Source organism: Microcaecilia unicolor, chromosome 7, assembly GCF_901765095.1.
Source record: "Microcaecilia unicolor chromosome 7, aMicUni1.1, whole genome shotgun sequence".
In the NCBI taxonomy this organism is placed as follows: Eukaryota; Metazoa; Chordata; class Amphibia; order Gymnophiona; family Siphonopidae; genus Microcaecilia; species Microcaecilia unicolor.
In genome coordinates this window covers 200,198,783-200,215,910 of record NC_044037.1, presented here as the reverse complement: position 1 = coordinate 200,215,910, position 17,128 = coordinate 200,198,783, and the positions used below count along the sequence as shown (strand labels likewise).

The 17,128-nt window shown below is 40.5% G+C and overlaps 1 protein-coding gene across 5 annotated transcripts in view; it reads right to left on the bottom strand.

Annotated features, from left to right (window-relative positions):
* STK17B (serine/threonine kinase 17b) overlaps positions 1-17,128 on the bottom strand; it is a 61,091-nt gene that overhangs the window by 10,953 nt on the left and 33,010 nt on the right. For all 5 annotated transcript variants that reach the window (XM_030209765.1, XM_030209764.1, XM_030209767.1 and 2 more), the window contains exons 4-7: positions 12,217-12,361; positions 10,815-10,941; positions 10,475-10,523; positions 5,399-5,578 (exon numbers count right to left, since the gene is read on the bottom strand). In XM_030209765.1, coding sequence (XP_030065625.1) covers positions 5,399-5,578; positions 10,475-10,523; positions 10,815-10,941; positions 12,217-12,361 — 501 coding nt within the window. The remainder of the gene's footprint in view (positions 1-5,398; positions 5,579-10,474; positions 10,524-10,814; positions 10,942-12,216; positions 12,362-17,128) is intronic.

Sequence of the window (17,128 nt, the reverse complement as noted above, 5' to 3'; positions counted from 1 at the left end):
CGTTTGAGAACCAGAGCGGCCTTCTTTTCCTCTTACTTTTATGTAATTTTCTAACATAAAGGTTTGTCGCCTTTAAAATAGCTCCTTTCAGTTTTGCCCACTGATGTTCTACTTCCTTCTCCAACCATAACACCGGAAACATTCTCCCCATTTGTAAACACTAGGTCTAGAATCACTCCATCCTGCATCGGTTCTGTTACCCACTGCTGGAACATTCTTCCTGTACAGAATCTAAGATCCCTTTGCTTCTAGACGACCCCGCAGCAGGGATGCCCCAATCAACGTCCCGCATATTAAAGTCACCTATTAGTAGTACTTCCCCTTTCTTAGCTACCTTGTGAATGTCTTCAATTAAGTCTGTCCATTTTTTCTGTGAGGGTGACCTGTATATTACACCAATGTAAATACATTTTCCTTTCCCTCTTACCAGTTTAACTTACAGTGCTTCTTTTTAACCCCGTATGTCCTGCAATTCTGTCACTAATTTTATTCTTAACATATGCCACTCCTCCACCCTTTTTTCCTACCCTGTCCTTCCTGAATGGATTATAGCCAGGTCTCTATGTCCTAGTCATAGTTCTCCGTGAGCCATGTCTCTGTGACCACCACTAAATCCAAATTGGCTTCTATCACTGTAGCCTCTAGATCTAGAAATTTGTTACCCATACTACAGGCATTGGAATACAAGGCTCTCCAGATTTTACTCTTTTCCCCCCGTTCTATAAAGGTATTTGATGTCTTGCCCTTCTGAGGGTTATTAATTATTTGGGGGCTTCTATCAGTCATCCCCAGCAAATTTAGTTTAAAGACACTTCATCCCTTCCTTGATAGATGGACACCATCACTGCTCAGCGGCTCTTGGAAAATCATCCCATGGTCAAGGAAACTGAAGCGCTCACGTTGGCACCATCCACACATTCAACTCCAGGATGCAAGCTTCCCTCATCCAGCCTTTACCTTCAACAGGAAGGATTGATTAAAACACTGCCTCTGCACCTAGGTGCTTCACCCTCTGACCCAAAGCCATGAAATCCTGCTTGATATGTTCAATAGAATACCTAGCAGTATCATATGTGCCAACATAGATGAGCAGCACAGGATAGTGGTCAGTAGGCTTGATGAGTCTCGGCAAACTTTGTTACATCTTGAATCTTGGCACCAGGCAGACAACACACCCCTAGACATATCCAGTTGGCAGATGGGTGCTTCTGTAACCCTCAGAAGAGAATCACAACCTCCACTACCTTTCTTTTCTTACTGGCCACTGATCCAGAGGCTTTGGGATTTTTTATCGTTGTTTCGTGTTCTTGAGATGTTTTCAGCTCTTCTACGTTCAGGGCTGTGAACAGATTCTTAATTTCAACAGAAGATAGGAGTTGAGGGGTTGATTTTGCAGGATCTGGTAACCTGTGTCCAGTTGTCCTCTTTCTCCACTGGATCTCCTCTCCCTTTTCTGTAGATCACCAATGTTTCAACATGCATTTCTGGAATGAATTTCTGGTTGACAGATGCTTCTAAGTCTTGCCACCTCCTCTCTTAGTTCATGTACTACTTTCATGAGGGTTTCAATGTGCATACATGTATCACAGGAAATCAGATCTTTGCCTTGTACTAAGCATTGTCTGGACAGAGGTAGAAGCTGTAATGAGAGCAAATGTTTTAGGGGCACAACGTTTCTTTGACATACTTTAAAAATATAGGAGGTTTTTGTATCTGTGGATAAAAGAATAAAAAGGTGAGGGGGAGGGGGAAGAGGCCCACTAAAGCCCCAACCCTATTTTTTTTCTTCACTTGTTCTGTAAGTTACAGGAAGCAGGTAGTTTTACTGTGAGATCTAAGAACCTGCTCAGATTTACTTTGTGGGTGTAGTTCAAAGTACTTCCTTGCCTGTTATTGGATATACAGTGATTTAGCTTATCCTTTTAGGCTTTAGAAATTCTATTATATATATAATTTTTAAATCTGTTGTGTAGTGTATAGAAAAAAAAATAGCAGGCAAGGAAGTACACTGAACTACACCCACAAAGTAACCCTGAATAGGTTCTTAGGTCTCACAGTAAAACTGTCAGTTTACTGAATTGCAGATATTTTTGGTCGAAGACAGGATTAATCCGTGACCTCATCTATTCTTTTGGTTTTAAAATTTTTGTCTTACCGAAACCTGAATCAAATCTGGACAGGAAAGCTATCTTTATTTCTGCCTACCTGAAGGGTTTGAGGTTATAGCTCTTGTGAGACACTCAACTAGGGGCAGCCTGGCCTCATCTATTTTTCAGACCTTCAGCTAACTGAAATTTCTCCATTTTTCTCCTAACCAGAGATTTTTGTAGTTAGGATTGTGGCGTCTACCCCCTTGGTTCTCTATGTTATTGCCCCCTTTCCCTCTCACAGGCCCAATGGGACCTCTGTTTCCAGGCGATAACAGAAGCTAATCAAATATTCTTATTCTTAGGGATTTTAATACCCACATTGATGCCTCTACCCATTGTTATTCTTGGCAACTTCTGTCCACACACATCTGACTTAAATCAGAAAGTCAATTAAAAAAAGTGCAAAATCTGCAATTATATTGATACAAATGCTGATACATTGACAGAGGACCACATTACAGCACTCAAAAAAGTGGAGAAAAAAAAAAGCCTCAGTAACGCCACCCAGCAAACCTGAACTATCAAGTTATAAGGCATGGGCCCGGCTCACCATCATATGGCTCAAAAAAAAAAAAAAAAAAAAACTCCACTGATCCGATGTGCTTAAATAGTCCAAAACTCTGACAAACTAGCAAACGCCAATTTTCCCCAATCCCACTTTCTCTTACCTTTTCCTTCCTCCCTCCCTTCTTTTTTCCACCTTTGTTTCTTTTAAATATAGGTTTATATTTAGTTCTTTGTTGTTAATTTGAATGACTTGCTGTGTGTGTACTATCCCTTTCCTATCAAATTATTGCAACTCCTTGCTAGCTCTAATATATTTTGTGTTTTTTTAGATTGTAAACTGAGTGGGCGACATAGCAAGTTTTAATTAACTATAAACTTCCAGTGTCAGACAGGTCTCATAGCCATAGGGGCTAATGCTTCCAATGCCGACGGGCTGGACCATGCTCCAAAAAAAGTTTCACACTGAGCCTCTCTGGCCTTCTGTATCCTTTTCTGAATGCACAAAGAACACAGTTTAGGAGGTTATGGTCTAGTACTACTAATCATCATTTCTATAGCGCTACTAGACGTACACAGCGCTGTACACTTGAACATGAAGAGACAGTCCCTGCTCAACAGAGCTTACAATCTACTTAGGACAGATACAAGATAAGGGAATTACTAAGGTGGGGACACACCAGTTATGGGTTTAAGAATCAGAGATGATCAGACTGTACTGGGTACAACGTTTGAAGCTACTGGGTTTCACATTACAGCACTGGGGGACAGAACGTATTGAGGGGAGGGAAGGGAGTATAGGCTTTAAGCTATGGAATATAGATGATACCCTTTTTATTGCGTTTTCTGTATGGATTCATTGCTTCCACTTATTTTGGAATGTTACAGGTATAGGTTTGTTATGGGGGGGGGGGGGGGGGGGGAGATTTACTATTGTTTTGTACTGACAGTAGGGGGTTATCTTTGTCTTTCTAGTTCCGAGGTGTTTTTGATCAGTTGTCTATTACTGTTTCAATTTGGAAGAAAAAAAAAGGATTTAAACTAAAGACACAGTATGCTGAGTAACCTTTCCTTACTGGGCTCCATTGGATGACAAAAACTACATGTGAGAATATTCTGACCTGCTTGTCCTCAGAGAAAGCGTCCTTCCCCAAAGGGCTGGTGATCAAAACCAGCACAGTGTGCAGAGATCTCAATGTCCCTTGAGGTCTCAATGTTGATGCGCTATCTGCAGACAGCTATCCATGGGCTTCCAGGATTAAGTGAACCACCTGCAGCCTCAGCAATGTTGCCCTCGAAGCCATAGCCTCTTGCCAAGCAAAGAAGCAATGCATCTCTTCCTGGAAACTGCCTATAACTGCTCCTTGAGGGCTGCCATTGACAAAGAAGGGGGACTCAGCTAGTGTGCCCTGTCCAATGCCTGGGAGAGAAAGCTACCCTCACTTCAAGGGTGCTTCAAAGACACTAGTAACCTCTGTGCCTTGGCGCCGTGCTTCAAGAAGTGATAATATTGATGCTTCTTCACCTCCACTGGATGCACTATATTGACAACCCTCAGCACTTTCAAAGATAAGGACGAATTCTTCCTGGTCCTCAGTGGGGGGGGGGGGGGGGGAGGATTGGATTATTATTTATAATCCACACTTATCCAGGGTAGGAGAAAAAAAGAACATACAAAATTATATACAAAATAGGAAACATGCACGGTCTATGCAACATACGCCATTGGTATCCTTTGTTTATGCAAGTGTCCCAGAGAGTTATGTGTGTTCAGTAGAGACCTCTCATCAGCAAGGTCCACAGGTCCTGCTTTTATACAGCGTGTGCCCATGAATAAGTGTATGCACAGGTAGGGCTTTTAAGTTGTTTTACTCTTTTGGGATCTTGCCAGGTGCTTGTGACCTGGATTGGCCACTGTTGGAAACAAGATAGTGTGCTTAATGGATCTTTGGTCTGTCCCAGTATGGCAACATTTATGTTCTTAGCTACCTGCTGTAACTCCCGCTGCACCCCTTCGCCTTTCTCATATCTCACTACCACTCTCTTCTCTAGTGGCACTGTTAAAGTCTCATCCCAATGTTTAACTGCATCCTTGCCTTAAATCAGAGATATTCCCTAATAATGGGGTCTATGTCCCCCATAAGGTGTCAGGATCCACCCAACACCACCCCAATTGCAAACCACCCATTCGTCTTCTCAATGACAATGTTAATACGCTAAAAAAAAAAAAAAAAAAAAACTGTCTACACAACCGGGGAAATAACAATTCTGATTGACTCTAGATTTCAAGGAAGGTTTAGACTCCCTCCAGGTTGATCCATCCCCAGTTTTTGATGCAGCTTCCAGAATCAGAGACTAATGTTCCTGATGCTGACATCAATGGACTGGACCCTTGGTGTCAAAATTCATTTTGCCCTGCTCTCAACCTCTGGGGCCTCTTGCTCCATAAGGGGCATCTGATCTGATTTGGCAGAAAAAAATGTTTTCTGAATCATGGATTGAGTAAGAGTAGTTTTTATTATTTTTACTTGAAGTTTCTCCTAAGCGAAATAGAACAGTAACAGTACATGACTGTTGTGTGGCACCCCTCAGTGATTAGTTGTAAACATGGACCTAAAAGTGTCCGTTTATGTAAAAGTTCAACTGTGGGCAGTTTATATTATAAGCTTAATTTCAAAACTTCTCTTTACACAGAGAAAAAAAAAACACTATTAAACTATTAGTCATCATCAATCAGTACTTACCCTGGATTTTTCACAAGAAGTGTTTGAATGAAATCAATAGCCAGGTCTGAAATGGATGCAAATATTTCTTCTGAATAAACCACATTAACCTGAGAGATGTTGAGGTAAGTTTCTTGCTTATCAGCTCCAAGGAATGGAGACTCTCCAGTTAGCAACATGTATGAGATCACACCTATACTCCTGAAAAATTACCCAAAATAAAAGCAGAAAATTAATCAGGTCTTTTGTACCCAGGTTGTATTTTTCCCCCAAATACAATCCCACTAAATGCTTTCTATGAATTTAACTGAAATGATGTTTCTTGTAGATATATAAATTATGTTTATTTGAATGTGAATGAAATACATTTTTGGTCACAAGTAACAGATGTTTCCTGTAGAGAGCAGGAACTATCAGGCACATATGGGTGATGTCACAGAGCTCAGAATCTTGTGTAAAGTTTTGCTGGGCATGTGCAGCCCTTCCACTTCAGCAGTCTCCTCAGCTACATGGTTACACACACACACACACACAACTAGCTAGGAGACAGAAGGAATTATATGTCTATCAATCCTACTCTCAATGAAAAACATTATGTTACAGATGAGCAACAATGCTTTTTCCTCATCTCGACAAGCAAGAATAAGTCAGGTACACAAGTGGATGACAAAAGCACGGGTTGGTTCACTTATGTAATGTCCATTTTTCCAAGACGTCCACATATAAAACAGCACAGAAAGTTGGCTAGCCCAGTTCAACCAAATGAACTCTCTCTTATCGTGGACTGTTTACAAGCAAACAGTAACTACAGTGGCCCTGATATGAGATTTCACTCATTGGTTAGATGAACACTCTTTGTGTTTATAACAGAACTGGATGCAGGATGCCAGCCAATTTGCTAGAGTTCATTTGACAACTGGAATATCAATTCTGCTGGGGGAGGGGGGTGTCAAAAGAGACATGAGCTACATACAGTGGTGGAAATAAGTATTTGATCCCTTGCTGATTTTGTAAGTTTGCCCACTGACAAAGACATGAGCAGCCCATAATTGAAGGGTAGGTTATTGGTAACAGTGAGAGATAGCACATCACAAATTAAATCCGGAAAATCACATTGTGGAAAGTATATGAATTTATTTGCATTCTGCAGAGGGAAATAAGTATTTAATCCCTCTGGCAAACAAGACCTAATACTTGGTGGCAAAACCCTTGTTGGCAAGCACAGCGGTCAGACGTCTTCTGTAGTTGATGATGAGGTTTGCACACATGTCAGGAGGAATTTTGGTCCACTCCTCTTTGCAGATCATCTCTAAATCATTAAGAGTTCTGGGCTGTCGCTTGGCAACTCGCAGCTTCAGCTCCCTCCATAAGTTTTCAATGGGATTAAGGTCCGGTGACTGGCTAGGCCACTCCATGACCCTAATGTGCTTCTTCCTGAGCTACTCCTTTGTTGCCTTGGCTGTATGTTTTGGGTCATTGTCGTGCTGGAAGACCCAGCCACGACCCATTTTAAGGCCCTGGCGGAGGGAAGGAGGTTGTCACTCAGAATTGTACGGTACATGGCCCCATCCATTCTCCCATTGATGCGGTGAAGTAGTCCTGTGCCCTTAGCAGAGAAACACCCCCAAAACATAACATTTCCACCTCCATGCTTGACAGTGGGGCGGTGTTCTTTGGGTCATAGGCAGCATTTCTCTTCCTCCAAACACGGCGAGTTGAGTTCATGCCAAAGAGCTCAATTTTTGTCTCATCTGACCACAGCACCTTCTCCCAATCACTCTCGGCATCATCCAGGTGTTCACTGGCAAACTTCAGACGGGCCGTCACATGTGCCTTCCGGAGCAGGGGGACCTTGCGGGCACTGCAGGATTGCAATCCGTTATGTCGTAATGTGTTACCAATGGTTTTCGTGGTGACAGTGGTCCCAGCTGCCTTGAGATCATTGACAATTTCCCCCCCTTGTAGTTGTAGGCTGATTTCTAATCTTCCTCATGATCAAGGATACCCCACGAGGTGAGATTTTGCGTGGAGCCCCAGATCTTTGTCGATTGACAGTCATTTTGTACTTCTTCCATTTTCTTACTATGGCACCAACAGTTGTCTCCTTCTCGCCCAGCGTCTTACTGATGGTTTTGTAGCCCATTCCAGCCTTGTGCAGGTGTATGATCTTGTCCCTGACATCCTTAGACAGCTCCTTGCTCTTGGCCATTTTGTAGAGGTTAGAGTCTGACTGATTCACTGAGTCTGTGGACAGGTGTCTTTCATACAGGTGACCATTGCCGACAGCTGTCTGTCATGCAGGTAACGAGTTGATTTGGAGCATCTACCTGGTCTGTAGGGGCCAGATCTCTTACTGGTTGGTGGGGGATCAAATACTTATTTCCCTCTGCAGAATGCAAATAAATTCATATACTTTCCACAATGTGATTTTCCGGATTTAATTTGTGATGTGCTATCTCTCACTGTTACCAATAACCTACCCTTCAATTATGGGCTGCTCATGTCTTTGTCAGTGGGCAAACTTACAAAATCAGCAAGGGATCAAATACTTATTTCCACCACTGTAGCATTTACAATTGATTCAGTTCTTTTCTAGTAAAGAAGAGCCTGTTTACAGTGTAGAGGACTCTCCTGCATCGATTCTTTTATAAGGCTTTGCACAGAACATAGGGAAGCAGAGTTTCCTTGTTTACATAATGAAACTGAGTGTACGGTTCATAGTAACTAAGACCAGAAGTTTATATATTCTTCAAGCCATGGTAACCACTACTAGGACAAGTATGTTCCACATGATATGCTTAAGTGAAGCAGACTCCATTGCAGTGGCGTAGCCACAGGTGGGCCAGGGCCCACCCACTTTGGACTCAGGCCCATCCAAAATTGTGACAATCTTGCTGTGGCTGGTTAGGATCCCCAAACCTTGCCAGCTGAAGATTTTAATCTTCTTGGGCAGCCAGCAGCACTTTCCTTGAGCTGACGCTGAGACCAGCCCTTCTGCACATCCTCAGTTTTCACACATGTAAAAGCACTGAGCATGCATGGCCTATCGGCAGCAGCATCAGTTTGAGGCAAGTGCTGCCGGCTGCCGTTTGGAAGAGTACTGGCTGCTGGAGGAGGAGGAAATCCCCGCCAGCTCAAGTATTTAATATTTGGGGTTTGTGGGCAAGGAGGGGTGGGGAGAGGAGCAAACCAGAGGGGGGCCAGGGGGTGCGAATTCCATGCCCAGCCACCTTAGGCTCAGGCCCACCCAAAATTGCCCATCTGGCTACGCCCCTGCTCCATTGGCTTGAATGGCAGCTTTATATGTGATGTTAGGACAAAACTGGTCCCATAGCATAGGAGGCTTCTGCCCTTTTATAAACCAAGAAATAGTAGGACACTAGGAAGAACAAAGCCCATCAACTGAAGTGTGAAAGGCAGAGTGCGTGCCAACACAGCCATTCATGAATGGAAAACCTTTTCCACTTAAAAACAAAGGCACATCTCATAGACTGTTTTCTTGCAGCAACTAATATATCCCAAATAGTCTACACTCTAGGATTATGAGATCTTAAGGGCTGCTCAATTTCCTAGAGGGCTAATGATCTGCGACTGGGATGGAGAAGGCAGCCCTCTTTTGAGTGATTAAAAACAGAAATAATGGGTAGGTTAAAACTGTTACCCTTTATAGCACAGAAAGCCAGCTATGAGCCAGTATAATGCTATGAGAATCATGCTGTCCATTCTATTGAAAATTGTATGGAATATTTGCAATGGGTGGGATAAGCATTAAGTCCAGAGGGACTGCCAGAGTTTCTTGTCATCTGATCCGAGGGTGGGATTTTTGAACAAAGCTTTGTATTTTGATTGCTGACCAAGAGATCCATCTGAGTTGCCCCGAAACCTAAAAGATGTTCTCCCAAGTTCTCCAATCCAGGTACCATTTATGTGGTTGAAATATTCTGCTAAACCTGTCAACTATCTGGTTTAGAACACCAGGGAAATAAGATACCTGTATTTCTATGGGATTAGTGATGGCAAAGTCCCAATTCTTTCCTGCTTTTCAGAAGAGATGCAGGGATCCTATGCTCTATTTGTTGACATAAAACATGGCAACTGTTGTCCATTCAAATTAAGACTGAGGAACTGAACAGTTTCTTCACAGAAATGCATTAGGCCTTTTTTTTTTGGGGGGGGGGGGGGGGGGCTTATTTCTCTGGAACCCCCAGTGTGAACTGGTTCATTTTCAAACTCAATGTGTTTTTTTTCCTCTGGTTTTCCCTCTTGCCAAGTGGCATCCCATTCAATTTAACTTTTGGAGACTATTTTTGCTCCCAAACTGAAAGGCAGGCAGACACTTCTTGATCCTTTTTATATAATTCTTTCCAACCTCCATTGGCTTGGAAAGAAAAATTAGAAAAAAAAATGAATGATGCATATCACCAAAAGAAACAGAGGTAAAAAGCTTTCAGAAGTATCAAGATAGCTATGTTTTTGCATTCACTCAGTGTCTGATAAGGCCACACATGCTCATGACCTCACGTATGTGTGTACTGGACTCAATCCTGCTTGCCAGCAAAAAAAAAAAAAAAAGTACTATTAAGACCTGTTATAATTCACCTTAAACTAAATTACAGTTTATGCATCCCCAGAAAAAAGCAAAGCCACCAATATTCCAAAGTAGTCAACAAAACAAATGTAAAGGGAAGAGTTCTGGGGCATAATTTTCAAACTGTCTTCCTAAGTGCAAAAATGCACATGTACTTTCTTTTTCAAAACTGTCTATGGGTGTGAAGGACCCATGGAATTTATATCTGATTTTCTGTAGAACACACCACTTGGGCAGATCTGAAAACAGAAGATACACACAGATTATAATTCTACCCAAAACATGCCCCAGGAACACCTTCCCTCAATCTACTTGCTCTATGTACCCTGTGCATAGTTTTATAATCTGAGTAAGAATAGTTTTCAGGCAGCCAATTTACTCAGGCTGAGATTTCCCATGTAAACGGTTTTGTAATTTGTCCTCCACATGTTAATTCTGTTATTAAAAAAAAAAAGTAACTGATCCAAAATTAGAACCATGTCCTAACAAATACAGAATAATGAACTTACCAAATATCTGCTGCTGTAGTAATAGGCTCATAATTTAAGACTTCTGGAGCTGAAAAGGATAAGGTTAAGATTCTTACTAAGCATACTGAAAAAGTTACACCACACAACTGAAAAGTTAAGAATCAGATAGTATCAAATTTAGAGAAGCAATCATTTCAAAAGTTGATGTCAACTGATTATAGATAGCAGTTCTCTAAAGAGTACCTTCTCTCTCTCTCGTGCACTCATTTGGTCACATACAGGTGGCATCAAGCACCTTAAGAAATCAAGACTTTGTAGTACCTCAGTCTATAAAACTTCAAAGGAAAAGGAAATTATACAATCAAATCATTTTTCTTACCTACATATTCAGGCGTTCCCATTATTTCTCGCACTTCACTGGAAGTACCTATCTTCCGCGACATACCAAAATCTACAATCTTTACATCACCAAGAGGATCTATGCTGCTCAGCAAGATGTTCTGAGGCTAAATAAAGAAAACAAAATACAAAACAGCTCACCAAATACATAGTTGTTGATCATGCTAAGTAAACACATCTATAGACTCATTTATAATGGGCGTTATTGTTACTACTACTAATTTCTATAACCAGTTAATGCACATATATGTACATTAATGCAATTTAATGCACATTTAATATAAGCTCCATTATTCTCAATAGGACCTATTTATAAACTTGCAGGGCAATCCACTTAGGCACCTTTGCTCCTTAAATAGCATACTAGCATATCCAGGTATATACAACCCTAAAAGATCACACATCATACAATCTTTCCAGCCCCCTCCCTCTTACTCAAGTCATCTCTAGATAGCACCCCAAAGATCCTTGTCCTGAACCCCCCTCCCTCTAATGAATCGCTAATCTCTGCGGTCCAAAGCTCAACAGCCCTCTCCAGAATAGGTCAGATCACTTGTTCCCCCACCATAAGATACCTTCTGCCACCTCTGCTATTGAAGCTTGTCTTTCCAATGTGCTTGGGGGGGGGGGAAGGGGGGGAGACTATCCCAACTCACTTCAGTTTCAAGACCCGAATTGAGCCGCTACATTTGCATATATAAAACTTTATAAATGTAAGCACTTAGCTTTCTTATAGTCTCTTCAATTGTAGAAAACATGCTGAAAACAGCATTCCAAAATTCATGGCTCAGAATTCAAAGTCTTAATCCTTGACTATAAACACTTTAAAATTTGATTAAAGTAGTTGCCTTTGTTATTAATTGTTTTTGTACATGACCGACAGTTTTTTTTTTTCCAATAGTGTTTTTTTTTTCTCACTTCGGGGAGTTTTAAGAGCAAGATCATTTGTTTATTTCTAAACTCTGCAATTTTCTCTCATGCTTCTTGAACTTGTATACATGGGCTTTACCGCATTATACAAAACATTATTTAGAATGGATAGCTTTTCATTTTGCCAATTTAACCTGAGTGGACTGGTTATACTATTTCAAACCAGCTTACGTTTGGATCCCTGCTTCTGCAGTTATTCCATGTAGTTCCCCTTTACTATTCTTATAACCTTTAGTTATCTGCACCCACTGTACAAAACACTGCAGCACAGTTATAACTGCCAGCCCTTCCCAATTTAATCAGTCATCCAGTTTATCATCTCTTACCTGCTTCAAGTTAAATATAATCCATCAACCTGATATGTTTTTCTACCACTTGTATTTCCTTTTATTATGGAACATATTTCAACTTAGTATACTTTATTTATTCACTAGATAAGAAGACTAAATTACCTTCAAATCAAGATGCACAATATTATTTTGATGTAGATAGCATACACCTTCGAGGATCTGATAAATAAGTCTGATAACATCTTTTTCTGCGAATGTTTCATCTTGGTCACCCACACACAGGTTAAAAATCTCTCCTCCTGCAGCACTGAAACAGGAAAAGTATAAGTTTACATACCAACACCAAATAAAATCATACAAGGGTAAAGACGCTAAAGTGCAGTCTACAAATGATTCACCATTCCTAAAATTGCCTTAACAAATCAGGCATTAAAAAAAATAACCTACATTAATGTAAACAAGGTAAAAGGATTATACTTAAGGGTAATTGTGAAATTTGAACTTAAATGTACCAATTCCTTTGAGTCCTACCACACAAGTGGGCAATGTCCCCCTGCCAACATATGGAATGAAGGGGAGGGGGAAAGCTTCACTCCCCTTATAGGAGGGTTTGTGCTACCTTCAGCTCCTCAGTAACCTATATCAGAACTAAAGCAACCAAAGACAGTTATGTTCAGGGTTTCCAAATCACCAAAGTCAAATCTTCACTTCATGGCCACCAAACCAGGAATACCATACACCAAAAAGTACAACTCGGCCAGCTACAGTCAGAGGGGCATACAACATACCCGCTGTTAATTTTCTGATTTGTCAGACTGAAACACCTCGATTGCCACAGCTTCCATAGGTGGTTCTAGACTGGTCTGGAAGGATTTAAAAAAAAAAAAAAAAAAAAAAAAAAAAGGACAATAACTGGTAAGTCTAAATTTCACTTTCCTTATCACCCGTGCCAGATCAGTCCAGACAAGTAGGATTAGCAAGTTCCGCTCAGACCAGGCGGGAGGAAGCCACAATAGCTCTCAGGACTCCTACATCTGAGCAGGGGTGTAAAGATGAGGGCATCATGCTGCCATTATCATCTGGAAACACAAAAGTAAGGAGGAAACGCCTCCACAGATATTCAAACAAGAAAGGAGCAAAACCCACAGAGGGACACTACCCCCCCCCCCCATTTACAAAGCCGCGCTAGCAGCTGTGAGTGCGCTAATGCCGAGCGACTATGCCGAGGGCCTAAGTCACAGAAATATCTTTATTCATGTAAGATGATACAGTCAAGTGTATCATGATAGTGACGGCCAAATATCAGCAGAATACCTGCCTCAGGGGTTGAAAACTAGACAAATATATGCATATCAATTAGACCAAAAGGTTAAAAAACATAAAATATGAACATGAAGAAATCAAGAACTGAAAATTAAAAGTTATAAATTAAAAGAGTGTTAAGGGACAAGTTACGTAACTATTAAATATTTTGTTAAATATCTCCATCTCTCAGACATAAAAATGATACAACTTGATATACAGCCAATCAAGAAGGAATATCTCTACACTGAAATATCACTTATAGTGCAAAAGGAAAAAATACACATGTATTCAACCACAATTTACAAAGAATACAGACAGGAATGTATGTATACATAAGAGAATCATCTGACTCCTATTCCAAAAATAATACTGCAACACAAAATAAGTATTTATAATGCCGCCACATTATGTTACTATGAATATTTTTGCAGATACAGTCATAGTGGTGCTTAGAAATTAATCAGAAAAAAGGGGGGGGAGGAATAAAGGGGTGGGATGCCACCTTTCCAACCCTTTGCAACTAGATTCAATCAAAATGATGGAGTTCAAAATGGGAGGGATATTTTCAAGCCAGACCTCAAACTGCCGAAACTTGGGAAACGTGAGCTCTCGCCCAAGGCACCAACTCCAAAGTAGCCGCCATGAAACTGAGCAGTTGATTATGTAAGGTAGCTCCAACAACCTGAAACTAATGCCCTCTTCTGGGCCAGCTTGTTCACTCTGCCTTGGGTAAGGTATACTACACCCACCCTGGTGTCAATGCAAAGACTACAAAATACTCCAGCAATTGCAATGGGACAAGATGATTCTAACGCAGCTAAGTCAAAGGGTCCCTAAGTTCTGGGCATCCCCAATATATTAATAATATGATGTGGAAAGGGTAAAGCATCTGACTTATTGTGAATTCATTTAAATCAGTTAAGAGGTGATTATAATAGATTACCAGGCACTCTGACAGCAGGACTAGTTTGACACAGAGAAGTATGAGTGACCCGCTAAATGAAAAAGGTACGAAAAGCAGAGTGCGTGACTTACTTATACCACAAGATAGAATAGTTAACTGCATAACCCTGAAAATTTTCAACCTCGGGTATGGACTAATGTCTTTTTAAATTGATAAACATTTCTCATTTTTGAAAATATGGTTTTCAGAAAAATGCATGTGCAAAATAGTAAGCTTAAAAACATCTACATCTACAGTATGTAATCCACAGGTAGTTATGGATAAACTTTTGCCATGTTTTGCAAAGACCGACTAACCAAATTTCAAAAATAAAAGTTGCCCAAGTTTACCCTTTCAAACTTTTATAGCTTTTATCTCTAATTTGTAACCACACTTTCAGTACCTTTTTGCTCATGCTTACAGAACAGTATGTGCCTTTTATTTATTTTTTTAAGTGGGTCCAACAATGGTCAAGCTGAATTATATGGGTTCCAACAGTGCATTTATAAGTGCACGTCTGAGGGATAGGGCTGGGGCAGTGTACACACTTACAGTTTATTTTTGTATTTTTAAAAGTGTGCATGCAGAAAAAAAAAAACTACCTGTACAAACAGCAGTTGCAATCTGCAAATGTATATTTCCCCCAATTTTGTTTTCCAAAGTAAATTTTCACCTTTGTAAACTGATGTAAAGTCTGCAAGTATAAAAGTACTGCCTTGTTTGTAGATGGCACCATCGTTTTTTTCAGGGTGTATTGTTTTGTATATAGCTTCCTGTTATCTTCAGGTGTTCCATTTCTGATTCCATCCAAGTTGGTGAATAATCAAGACTCCCGAGGAAGGCTTATTGATTTTAAACCGCCCAAGCTCTGCGAGTCAGTATGGGCAGCATAGCAAGTTTTAATAATAATAATGAGAAGCAGTCTAAACATGGCCCATGTAGGGTCCATCTGCTGTAGCATCTGTGGGATTATTGTATGTACTGCATTGCATAAAATTAGACTTTTATTTATCTTCCTGGAACAGACTTGTTTGTGGTCACTTCCACTCCCCTTTAAGACTTTTCTCATATAAAAGTACTCACATATTTTATACATAATGAAATTGCCTTGCTTGATAATTTCCTTTCCCTTTCGTTGGCTGCATAACAAGTGGGTGTTATCCCCTCCTACCAGCAGACAGAGGTCTTTTCCAATGAACTCACCAGTGTAACCTGCAGATGTTCAAGGAAGTCTGCCAAAACAGCAGAAGGTCCCTTTGTAACGCAAAACCATGCCCCATCAACCACTGCAGTTGTAATGATCATCAGGCAAACACCATAGAGTGGCACTTGCTACCCTGCATCTCCAAGGACTGTCATTGTTTCCTCTTATCGTCATGTCTTTTTTTGTTACTCACAAGGAAAGAGCAAAGCACCCCAACAGCAGGCTATGAAACAGTGCAGCCGACTAAAGGAAAGGAAACTAACAGGTAAGGTTTGTTTAATTCTACTAAACTTCCTTTGCAGTTTTCTCTTGGAACAAAAACACTTTTTCATTTGATTTCTGTTCTAGAGTTCTGGGAGTTGAGGTAGATAGCTTGTTAACACTTTCTCAAAATGTAAAATCTCTAAGAAATCATTTCATACATTAAAGGTAACCGAGGACAATCTGAAATTACTTTGACTATAAGTTAGGTTAACAGTCCAGGCTCTAATCCTATCTAGATTAAATTATTGCTTCACAATATATAACGGTTCTCAAAGAAGCTTGGAAAACAGTTGCAACTTATTCAAAATACAGCGGCATGGCTAATTTGTTTTTCGGCAGGTAGATTTACATCAGCCTGTCCTTTGCTTGTAAGGCTGCATTGGCTACCGATTGAAGCCAGGGCTAGGTTTGAATTACTTACAGTTGTGTTTGAAATCCTTTAAAACCAGGGGCAAGATCAAAAGGTAAAGAGTTCTGGATAAAATCCTATTCAACACTAAAAAATCTGCCAACTAAATCACAGAATCCCTTACAACCTGGGAAGAACAATGCAAATTCATACTAGACGAGATTACCCCAGTAACGAATAAGAAGAAAAGAAGACCCAAATCATTTCCCTGGTTCAATAATGGATTTAAAAACCCCGAAAAGTCACTGCAAAAAACTAGAATAGAGATGGCCCAAGCACAAAATCAAAGAAGCAAAGATGGAATGAAAAAAAGCAGTAAGAATATACAAAGTGAACATAAGACATGCAAAGTGGAACTATTATAGAGAACAAAGTACAGAAACACAAAGAACCTAAACAAAATAATACACAACCTATGTGACAAATCCAGTGACATCACAAAATGAAATGACCCCATCGGCGCCAAGATCTAACAAAATACTTCGAGAATAAGATCGTAGACCTAAGAAAGGGGCTGACATGAGAAAATGGAACTGCAACATGAAGGTTTAACAGCAGAAAGAATCTGGACATCATTAGTCAAACTGTAAAACAAATTCTTTACGGCATTCTGTGTGCTAGACGAATGCCCTAACTACCTGGAGCCCCTCCGCATTTCATATACCAAATCCGTTCTCACACATCATACATGTTTTCCAGTGGCTTACTTCCTATAGAAAAAGCAGGACAGTCTTAACTCTGATCACAAAATATACACAAGAAACTAAAACAGAAATCTCAAAATTACAGACCAGTTGCATCCACACCCTTCATGACCAGGGTCATGGAAGGCCTAGTAACCAAGCAGCTCACAGAATACCTCAACAACTTCTCCATACTCCACAAATCCCAGTCAGGATTCCGGCTACACCATAGCACAAACAGTACTAATAATGCTACTAGCCAACTT